Raw genomic sequence first — 11418 nt, 5'->3', positions numbered from 1 at the left:
GGCCAATTAACCAATTCCCATGGTTACTAGCCGGGCATATGCTCAAAACTATAAATCCAAATTTTCTCTAACAGAACTGTTAGTTATGGGCTAAATTAGTCAGTTAGTTACATTGGGGGCTTAAAAAATAATTACCCAATTCAAATACCTCATATTCAAAATTAGTAACTACTTATAACGGAAGGTTATAAAAGTACGCCTTCATTGAGCATACGTTTTGTAAGACAACAAAATCTCCCCAAACATCGGCAAGAAACCCTAAATTTCATTACTTCCATACATCAAAGATCTTCTTCATTGTCTTTCTTCTTCAACCTCTCTTTCTCTTTCTTAACAAATCAAGAACCCATACACAAAATCAATCAATCTCTCTTTCTCTCCCTGCAAATTCAAGTAACCCTTGAAAACCCTTTCTTGAATTCACTCATTCTTTCTTGTCCTATAATAAGAACAATTCTTTATAAACAAACCATGAATATGATGCAACCACCCGTTATGGGGAAACGAGGCGATATCGAATCTAGCAACCAACTTTATCCAAATATGCTTGAAAGTCCGGCTCTTCGATGGGCATTTATTCGTAAAATATATTCGATTTTAACGTTACAATTACTTTTAACGGTGGCGGTTGCGGCTGTGGTGGTGACTGTCCACCCAATTGCAGAATTCATTGTTACAACTACACAAGGAATTGTTCTTTACGTTATTATTTGTATAATGCCCTTGATAAGTAAGTGGTTTTCCTTCTTTCTTTTTTTAAAAATATCACCCGGTTTTTATTTACCCTTAAGAAGAAAGAAATCGTAGATTAAAGATGTGTCATTTTAATGGCTAATTCACCTCTTAATTTTACGTCACAAAACGTTTGTGTGTCAATTGGGCATATCTTCGATTTACCATTTCTGCCAAGGGTAAGTTCGAATTAACAATGAAAATGACATCCAACTCAAAATTGGATTTGGGGTTTGATTTTGGATGTTTGGGAATGTGCAGTTTTGTGTATTTTGTCTTGCTATCACCAGAAGCATCCTGTAAACTTTTTGCTGCTCGGTTTGTTTACGGTTTGCATGGCATTTACTCTCGGATTGGCTTGTGCTTTTAGGCATGGTAAGTATAAAGTTGATATTCTTTGTATAATTTTAATTTTTTAGTTTATTTTATTAGGAATTTTATCCATCGGAAGTGTAATTCTAATATGTTTTAAATACCTAAATCGCGAAGAAACGGGTACCAACAAAAATTTATTCTTGTAATGAAGCTAGCTGCTGCCAAATTTATGTGTTTCATTTGGAACAGGAAAAGTTGTTATGGAAGCTGCGATTCTAACTTCGGTGGTGTTCGTAAGTCTTACACTTTACACCTTTTGGGCTGCAAAGAGAGGTCACGATTTCAACTTCCTCGGCCCATTCTTGTTTGCTGCATCATTAGTGCTTATGATGTTTGGTTTCCTTCAGGTATGTCAAATATCCCATACCTTTGCATCTTAGTATTGTTTTCAAGAAAACATCGATAGAAAATGAAGTAGAGTTAGAGATTGGGTTTTCCTATTGAATTTGAATTTACTTTGGTCTTTTCTTAATGACAGTTCCTATTCCCCCTGGGGAAACTATCTGTCATGATTTACGGTTGCCTTGGTGCTATTATATTTTCGGGGTATATCATTTACGACACTGACAACATTATCAAACGATTTTCATACGACGAATACATATGGGCTTCCGTCTCGCTTTATATGGACATAGTTAATCTCTTTCTGGCTCTCCTTGCTATCTTGGATGGGGCTGATTAAATTACTTCCATTTTTTGGGTAAATGAGGGGTCAAATGTTATATTAGTAAATGTTCTGCGGTTTTAGTCTCCTAATGTCAATATGTATGAATTCTTGCAATTTTAGGCACATCTTGTATTTTATGGGTATCTAATACTGGTTTCAGAGATTTATAGTTTAATGGGCATCTTATATTGTATCATCTATTCGTTCTACTATTATTTCTAGTTTGAGTAAATGACGATCATTTACGAAATGTATGTTGCATATAGTGTATAGAATTGTTAACTACAAATGTGCCATAAAAATGAATTAGTCAACTATCTCTCATTCCTATAACGGTTGAAAAGATACTCTGTCACTATATCAACTTGCAATGAGGTCATCGTTTTTAGGCCAGTAGTTTAGGTGGACTTTAAGCCCGTTTTCAAAGTTTGATTCGGCGGTCGTGCTTATCACATCTTTTATGTATCAAATGCTATTGTAATGACTTTCGTAGTCACCCATATAATAAAAAAAAAAAAAAAAACTTACTGAGGAGGTTGCAAAGATCTACATATAGGATCACATTTGACATAAAGCTATTCACAAAGATATTTTGAATTAAGATTTTTTGAATAATGAACATAATCCTTACTGAAATGGTAAAAGTCTAAATACTTGAACCCTACTAGAATGAAGTTTGATATAAAAAATTGAATCTTGTTCCCCATTTATCAAAGGGTTGTACTATGTTAAGGAATTGAATTTTTTTTTAAAGATAAAGAACAAAAAGAAATTGTTTAAGATAAAGTCATTCATGAACACATGAAATAAAAAAAAAAACATAAATACTCATGGGATAAACAAGTGCTTTCTTCACTTTAAAGTAATTAAATAACCCCACTCACTACCTTATAAACCCTAGATAATAAACAACAAAAGAGAAACCCTCTCTACGATCACCCCATTAACTAAACATATAATTCTTTTTCTTGGTTTCTAACCAAAATGGGTTTTCTTTTGCTTTTCTTTTTTTCCTTTTGACCCATTATAGTCCAAGATTCTTTCTTTCATGCCAAAACCCTGATTTTCAAGGACCAAACCCACATGGCTATTTTGCTTTTTGGCTTCATTGGGATCACTTCCATACTTCAGAGTTTCAAACCAAAACCCCAAATATTCCCTAATAGTACTAAAGGTACCTAAGTTCTATCAATGATTTATCTTACACATTCCCTCCCTCTTTTTACAGTAAATGATAGGGTAGAAGAGAGCCCCATCAAGTTTCAAAAGAGACTTATCCTCTCAGATATCTTCCCTGTTAGGGCAGATTTTGGTATAACCTTTAGTGTCTGTTTTTCCTCTCTGCAGCAATAGAGAGAAGCTTTGATACACCTTGAGTCCATATATCATACTCTCTTTGATTCCTGCATTCAAATTCTACCAACCCTCTTTGCACAGTCTTTAGACCGAAATATCGGCGATACTCTCCACCTTCAAGTAAATGCCGGCCCGGCCAAGATGGCATATCCTTGCAAAGTTCTAACACCATATCTGCACAAATCAAGAGATAAAAAAGAGAAATCAAACTCTTTTCTTTTTATTTCTCTTTTACTTTAATGCTTTCTCTAATCCCTAGAAAAGAATACTCTTGTTTCACTAATTATTATTCACATTTGAGAGATACTAAAGAGTAAGGATGAAGATTTATACTCTTTTTCTTTTTGGTGATGGTCCCTGCAGCATGTCTACTCTTCATCTTCAACATTACCTGCAAAAGTTTAAAAAAGAAAAGGAGATGAAACATAAATCATTGTCATGAAATGATAGCTTCGATATAGTCCCCACACTCGATAAACGTTATAGCCGTGTTTGGATACCAGTTCTAAGCTATTCTAACTCATTTGAAATAAAAAAATTGAAGAGTTAACTATGAAATTTGGGTGTCAAAGAAACCAACCTGACCCAATCGGTTTATATAAACAGAGACAATTTTCCAATGAAGATCTCCTGCAAGTCCAAAAAACAAGTTCGATTAATTTAGGGATTTTACCCGATAATGAAAGCAATATAAATCTTAATTGTAGAAAGGACTAAGAAAATGTGAATAGTATGTGTAAGTTACCATTACGAGTGCGTTTGAGGAGTTCACCACCCTTGGCGAGTAGCTCAAGAATGCTAATGCCAAGGAAATTCTCCTCAGGGACTAGCTCTCCACTATAGCTTCCGTTCGAATTACAGTTATTACCATTACCCATACCCCTTTCTACAGGTATTACTGCTGCTATATTCCATACTTCCTTTAACGCTCTTGCCTTCAATGTGGCAGCACCACGAAGAGCTGTGGATAAAACAACAATGAGAACTCATAATACTCAAATTGCCCAAAAAATATTTATATCAAGAAGAAAAGGTTTGATAATTAGACTCTCACCGGTGGCAGCAGCGGCGGTTAATGTCATGATATCTCCAGGTGATCTTACGTTAACGGCAGAACTAACAACAGAAGCGAGGTGTTCACGTTCAACACCCATAACTTCTGCTGCCTCAACACACTGTGCAGCCACCAAGGTTGCGGCTGAAGCCACTGCCATATCAGTTTTTGCCATTTGCTCATCTTTCCCAGACACTGAAGTAGCAGCGGTCGCGGCAGCAATAGCAGCAACAGCTGATGCAACTGCGGCAACGGAAACCGCAGCATGAAGTTGTGCATTGTGTGCGCGAGTTTCTTCTTTCTTTTTCTCTTTTCTTTCCTTTAACCACCTCCCTACTGTCTTACTTCCACCACCAGCACCATTTCCCACTAAACCACCACCAATTGCACCACCACCACCACCACCATGTCTATAATGGGTTGCTATGGTGTTACTCAATCGGCAAAGCTGAAATACAAGACACATATGAAGAAGTTTATATGATGATTAAGACTAACAAGTGCAAGATGAGTTAGTTTTCTTAACATACGCCCTAGATAAGCATAAATATTAGAATCAATACAATCGGTAGAAGTAATTCAACCTTTATATGTACGCCGTTGAAAGGAATAAATTCGTGTCTCTAGACTCTAAACGGCGAAGTGGAAAATCAACTCCGACTCGTTCCCAAAATGGGTATAAACTTATACAAAAATGTACCTACACTTAAGACTCGAATTTGGGTATTCTTAAATGTTATTGTATTTTAGTACTAATTAAAAGTTGTAAATTTGACATAATAAAAGGAAGTATGATTCCAGATGAAATAACTAGAGATTAAATTCAATTCAACAAAGAAAGCAAACAAATTTCAAATACAATAAAGAATCACAAATTTACCTTAGAGTCGTCAATTTCAGTAGGAGAAACAGGAGGACTATCAGTCAAAGATCCACAACTTTGAGGACCAGTTAAAGGGCCACTACTGTGAGATAATCTCCCTGAAGTTCTTGGAGAAACATCTTGCTGAAATTCACAAACCAAGAATTAGAAAGATATTTTCAGTTCAAATTTCAACTTGGGTATTAATTTTTCTTGTTTTTTAAATGGATTTTGAAATCAAAGAAATGAGAAAGAAAGAAGTCAAAAAATAGTAGCTTCAGACTACCTAGAAATAGACCATTTTGTGTCAACTGATTAAATAAAACAAGATAGAGAATCTTTCACACAGAATTTGTCTGGTTTTAGAGAGAGATAATAGTGTGAAGGAATTATTTGAGAGAGAGAGAGAGAGACAAAATTGCTTTTTATAAGCGACAAAAATACAAAATCAGAGAAAATCAATTTGAAATCAAAAGGTAAGAAAGTTGAAAATTCCATCGGATTTTTGTTAATCAAACCAATTAATCAAAGTGAGAAGATGAAAACCCAGATTTAGAATAGTAAAAAATAGAACAACCCATATCTTGTTTCTCTCTCTAAAACGTACAGATTGGGACATAATTCGTTCCATAACGAGTTGAGAAGTAGTAGAAGAAGCGAAAGAAAAGGGATTTCCAGAAACAATAGCAGCTTCTAACTCTCCGGCGATATCTTCCGGTATTACACAACCAGTAGCACCTCCGTTGGGAGATTTGTGAAGTGAGGTAGGAAGATGAGGGGAAGGAGCAAGAGCTTTAGAGATTTCCATAGCTGAAGCACTCCAAGAACGAGAGAGAAACTCCATTGGTTCTTTTGGTGTTTCAGGTGGACGGAATCCGGTGACAGAAAGAGATTCCGGTCGCCAAACACTGCCGACGATCTCGTCCATAGAGTTATTAGAGGCAGTGGTGAGTGATGAGAGGTAGAGAGAGAAAGTGGGGAAGAAGAAGAAGAAGTAGGTAGAAAGAAGCAGGAAGTGGTGGATTAAATAGAGTTGGTACGGCAAGAGATAGAGAGAGAAGTTTTGGTTTAGGAAGAAGGGGCGGGAGAAATGGGGCAGCCGGGCAGGAATATCAATCAGAGTAAGGATTTGTATGCAACAAAAAGAAAGTGAAAAAAATATTCACTGACCTCTTACTCTCTTGTCTTTCTCTCTCTCCATATTTACTCACTTTAAAGCTTCCAATTTTATAAGGGAAAATGTTTCTTTTATTTGGACTCTAACATTTGTTTTTACTAGAAAATTTATATAATAAATATTCCCGCTAGAGTACTATACATCTTGAATTGTCTAACACTTGATTAAGTGGTTGACAGTATTGACATAATTTCAAGATATTGGAGGTCTCAGGTTCGGTTCTCAGAGAAAGTGAAATTAATGATTATCGGCAAGAGAGAGAGAGAGGGAGAAAAGTTTGTCGGATTTTAGGTTTCATTCATGTTGTCGGGCTTTAGACCTCTTTCACTATTATTTTAACTTATGCGATTATCATGCTTATCACATCTTCATGATGTATCAATTTCTTGTAATGACAAACATAGATCGTGGTTGAATTTTGAAAAAAAATATAAAAATAAATTAAAAAACTTGGATTGCCCCAACTACGCAAAGAGGGAAGACTCTCTTGGTGCTATTTTTAATGACTCGACTATTCTGGTGATGTTTAGCGAACACTTTAGTCTCGCTTTTTGAAATACTTTGGTGTTGTTTTTTGGACGCTTCCAAACTTCTGGTCCACTTCAAGTCGTTTTTCCCCACATTTTTCACTATGTATATGGCAACACTTTTCGCTCACTTTCGACAAAAAAAATCCTCTCTCATGATTTGTCCACCATTTTTGTGACAGTTATTACGCCCCATTTCGACATTTTCCAACAATTTAAAAAATGTTATGCGTGCCAGTTCCAACAACATTGTTTTCTAGTTTGGAGACACGCCCACCTTCCTTTTGGTTGAGTTTCTTTACACTTATGTTTCAGCGTTTTGCCCACTTCTTGCAATAATATCGCAAGATACAAATAGAAAAACGTAGTAAAACAACACAAACACATTGTAACAAGTGATGCGTCGTAATATCTAAACTAAAATATTTCATAAATGACTCGAAAAGTGTGCCTAAATGTAGGGGTGAGAATTGGGCGGGAATGGGCGTCCATGGGCATTTGAAGCTTTAGGTCGACGGGTCGGGCACCAAACTTCAATAGCTATTAGGGTAAGCGGATTAATCGGACGGGCAATTTTGAAATTCGCCTTGCCCATTACCTGTCCAAACCCATTGAGAAGCTCGGGTAATTCAGGTATGGGCAGGCGGGTAGCGGGTAAGCTCAAAACTTGAAAAAACTCACTTCTTCCTCTCTTTTATAAATTCTCCAATCACCTTTCCTAATTCTAAAGAGACAATGTGAAATTAAAACTAGACATTATTTGTGTTGTTCCTTTAGGATTTAATCTAACATTGAAAACTAATAAAGAATTCTCACGAGATATAATATAAACTTATCTCACTCTCTTGCTCACTCAAAGCCAAACACTACTTCAGTAACTTACTAGGAATTCTCTTGGACCATTGCAAAATAATGCATTAGGTTTGTGTGATTGGACTCAAAATATTGTTTACAATCTCAACTAGGCCCAACAACATGGATTGTCGAGTTTCATCAACCCAAAAAATTTATGTAATTTGGTTGGTTATCATTGGGCGACGTTAAGTGGGTGTGGGTATGAGCGGGTGCACGGGTAGATGTTTGAACCCATGCCCGCCTATCAAAAATTGGCGGGCTGGGCGGGTAGAGCGCGAGACGGAGACGGGCGTCCATGGTCCTCGTTGGACTCGGGTGCCCGCGGCGCGAGTTTGGGCTCATGGAAAAAACTCCCACTAGGGGGGGGGGGGGGGGGGTTTGGAGTGGTGGATCAAGACTTTCGTTGACATTTATAGACAAATTGTCCCGTAGACATTTCAAGACATTTCGGGCGATTTATTATAGACAAAATGTCTTTATAGACAATTCAAGACATTGAGTTTGTAGACAAAATGTCCTTAGAGACATTCAAGACATATGATCCATAGACAAAATGTGTAGTGCATATTATATTTGTACTAATCTAAAATATATTTTTCGACTTTTGTAGACATCTGAGGATATCTACGGACATTGTTTGACATTTGGTGGACATTTATTATTTTAATATTAGTATTATTGTTAAATCCCATAAATATTATATTTGCACTAACCTTTCAAAAATATATTTTTCGACTTTCGTAGACGTCTGTAAATATCTGGGACGTTGATGGACATTTGGTAGATATTTATTATTTTAATATTAGTTTGTCTAATCACATAAAATAATATATTTGTACTAACATTTTAAAAATATGTTTTTCGACTTTCGTAGACATTTCAAAATTCTCAAATGTCAAGATTTGAATTCAGGATCCTGAAATATCTACCAAAGTCTGATCAACTAGCCCATAAATGTCTCGAAAAGAATTCCAAAAATGTGGCTGGACAAGTAAGAAAATTGGGAGCCAAATATGAGAGATAAAGGAAAAGACGTGATAGTGAGAAGTCTCAAAAAATATTCCATTCCAAAGACCACAATTTTGTTGCTACTTTAATCTTATGAATGTGTACAAAATACACGTCGGATGACAGTCGAGCAAAGTGTTGTGCGAATACCGAAGTAAATAGGAGGAGTATATGATTATGCTTCTTCTTCCACCAACTTGGTTTAAAACGTCTAAAGCAGCAGAGCAAGCAAGTATTGGTAACATCTAACTCCGACAAACAATCAGAATTCAGACATAATATTATGTCCTGACAAATATTAACAACTGCTCTCTCAGTTTAATTGTCGTCCCATTTTTCTACAGAGAGGAGATGGGGTGGGCGTGGTGGCGTGCCCTAGAGACGTCATCATCTCTCTCTTTTGATCTCATCTTCTTCTCTCTTTATTTCCCAGGAATGAATTGATTAAAGGGTGGTCTGATCAAAAGCTGATAAAAACATTACCTGATAAAAGAAATAAACAGCTTTTTTTGTTTTTAAACTCTCCCCTCACTTTTGCTTTTGTTTCCTCAGTAACAAATTGATTGATTCCTTTTACTTTTACTTTTTGAATTGTTCCTTGTTAACCACACTTTTTTTCATTCTCCCATATCCTATGTATTGATTGATTGTTCTCTATGGTGTCTCCGACGAGACCGAGATATGACTTATGTAGAGCATCCACAACCTAGGTTATAAGTGGTGGCTTCACATTTGTAAGTGTTGAAGTATTTTACGTGGCCTCACACATATATCACCAATAACAAATTTATGTCAGTTTTAAGTTCTTTATTATCTTGTTGGACTTTAAACCAATTTCTTTAGTAATTTAATTTAGACAATTATCGTATTTATCACATATTGATATATCAATGTCATATAATGATTAACATAAAACGTAGTTTATTTCTAAACAATTTTTTTTATCTCCAATCAACCGGGGGATGGATATGTAAAACTAGGTCTTCACAAGTTTTTAGTTAGATATATACAAATTTGATGTAATATGTGAATAAAATACTCACCATAAGATAATGTTAGTGTTAATTGTGTCTTCAAGTTTCCTAGTAAAAAGTTGTATATTTGGATAAAAGTATAAAACACTAAGTCTCGTCATCTGCATAAGTACATTTTTCTTTTCATCTTATATTGTTGAAAATGTTAAAACATGAATAGCAAACCTAGGAAAATGTGGTAAAATTCATATTATAGAAGTCATTACTTATGTTAACTAGGCATAACCGTTGCAAAAAACATGTCAACTAAGCATAACCCAAACAAACTCCATGGATGCAGTATTATCGTCATTATCTTTTTTTTTTTTTTGCTCCTTTCTCGCTTTTGCTTCTAAATATGGTCCAGTTTTTTTGGCTATTGACGCACCTTTGTAGTCAAATTTCGGAATGCTCCTATGCGTAAAAAAAAAATGATGCCAAAAACAATAATGTTGGACGCCTTTAAAAATCTTTCTCATTTGAGACATGAAAATTGTAAGAATTGATTTGTCATAACACTTAAAAAAGTTTAAATAGCACATTTGGAAAATTAGTACTAATTTCGAGCACGATCATCATAATGAAAGTGAGAGAAACCAAATAACCATCAAACCAAAAAGAAATAACACCATGGGGCTCTTCTCATTCTTTCTTTTCCTCCACTATCTTCTTTTTCTTGACCCACATGATAACTTCCATGATTGGGATTTGGGAGTGCTAATATTCTTGAGTGTTAAACCCCAAAACCCCACTCTTCATAAATATCATATGTCTATCAAAGTAAGAGAGAGCATATAAGGGAAGAGGAAAATCAATTAAGAGAAAATATAAGGGAGAGAGCGAAACGCTAGTAATGAACATAATAATATCGTACAGGCCTTCGATATCCACCAAATTCATACGATCCTAACTCTTAACTTATAAGTGATGAAGCGGACTGTAATACCAACCTGGAAGGCTAAATATGAAGTACCTAATAATATATTATCAACACCACATACAATTGATCATTTATTAGTTGGGGGTCAAACGGATATCCCACGTAAACTATTATGTAAAATCAATAATTTGTTTCGCGTGCAACTCCAATTTATCATCTTAAAAAAACTCCAACAATAAAACCACAAACTATATTTATATAAATAAGTATTAAAAAAATGAGAACTAGGCCCCCAAACTTACGAAACAGACATAATGATGTCCTACTCCAATAGAATACAAACTAACAATCTTAAATAGAATACAACCTTAGGATTGATACATAATTGTTTAAAACAATAATCATGATTAAGTTGCAGATATTCTAAACAAGATCCTAATTAAAGTAATTAAATAATAAAAACAAACATAATGTAAGATAAACTTGGGTATAATGTAATTTCCCTAATGGGAGTGCAAATGATCACCCATACTTATGAGAATAGATTATTATGAATATGGAGTTCAACCTTTGTAATGATCATAAATACCACTTTCAACCATCTTTTCATGTATAAAGAAGTATAAGAGTAGTGACACACACTCTTTGCTCCTCCACCCACATTAAGGAAATCACCACTAATTTCATCAACAATTGCACATTTGGATGCTATTGACTTTTAGATATATATGGGGTAGTTAGTTTGATAATGTTGTCTCATCATGAGTTGATTCCCATTTTCTCCAAATATTTAACTAGCTCCTCAGTTTAACCTCTAGCATTTGACCAACTCTAAATCCCCTAACTAATCTTTGAGGAATGAAGTTTAGAAAAATTAATATTTGAGAAATGAAGTTAAATTTTTTTTTTTTT

General features: G+C 35.1%; 2 protein-coding genes across 2 annotated transcripts; one reads left to right on the top strand and one right to left on the bottom strand.

The window, feature by feature from the left end:
• Positions 1 to 209: 209 nt before the first annotated feature.
• Positions 210 to 1974, top strand: LOC147570180 (protein LIFEGUARD 2-like). Its single transcript, XM_086656730.1, has 4 exons — positions 210 to 730; positions 994 to 1107; positions 1297 to 1454; positions 1586 to 1974. Exons 1-4 carry the CDS (start codon positions 472 to 474, stop codon positions 1787 to 1789), a joined length of 735 nt encoding a protein of 244 aa, XP_086512856.1. The 5' UTR covers positions 210 to 471; the 3' UTR covers positions 1790 to 1974.
• An 840-nt stretch (positions 1975 to 2814) lies between these two features.
• LOC147570179 (VAN3-binding protein-like) lies at positions 2815 to 6307 on the bottom strand. Its single transcript, XM_086656729.1, has 7 exons — positions 5654 to 6307; positions 5065 to 5190; positions 4185 to 4632; positions 3876 to 4091; positions 3711 to 3760; positions 3464 to 3521; positions 2815 to 3304 (listed from the first exon to the last, which is right to left on the bottom strand). The coding sequence occupies exons 1-7, from the start codon at positions 5972 to 5974 to the stop codon at positions 3096 to 3098; spliced, it is 1428 nt and encodes a 475-aa protein (XP_086512855.1). The 5' UTR covers positions 5975 to 6307; the 3' UTR covers positions 2815 to 3095.
• Between the last annotated feature and the right edge of the window lie 5111 nt (positions 6308 to 11418).

This window comes from Eschscholzia californica, unplaced genomic scaffold (genome assembly GCF_041429995.1).
Source record: "Eschscholzia californica isolate CP2 unplaced genomic scaffold, dmEscCali1.0.p SCAF_1, whole genome shotgun sequence".
NCBI classification, from domain to species: Eukaryota; Viridiplantae; Streptophyta; class Magnoliopsida; order Ranunculales; family Papaveraceae; genus Eschscholzia; species Eschscholzia californica.
The sequence above is the reverse complement of the archived record's forward strand: the minus strand, read 5'-3'. Positions and strand labels throughout refer to the sequence as shown.

Coding starts and splice junctions, on each gene's coding strand:
- LOC147570180 (XM_086656730.1), top strand. CDS start 472: ATGAATATGATGCAACCACCCGTTATGGGGAAACGAGGCGATATCGAA. Junction 731..993: donor TTGTATAATGCCCTTGATAA/GTAAGTGGTTTT, acceptor GGGAATGTGCAG/TTTTGTGTATTTTGTCTTGC. Junction 1,455..1,585: donor TGATGTTTGGTTTCCTTCAG/GTATGTCAAATA, acceptor TCTTAATGACAG/TTCCTATTCCCCCTGGGGAA.
- LOC147570179 (XM_086656729.1), bottom strand. CDS start 5,974: ATGGACGAGATCGTCGGCAGTGTTTGGCGACCGGAATCTCTTTCTGTC. Junction 5,191..5,653: donor AACGAATTATGTCCCAATCT/GTACGTTTTAGA, acceptor TGTGAATTTCAG/CAAGATGTTTCTCCAAGAAC. Junction 4,092..4,184: donor AACCGCCGCTGCTGCCACCG/GTGAGAGTCTAA, acceptor TTTTATCCACAG/CTCTTCGTGGTGCTGCCACA.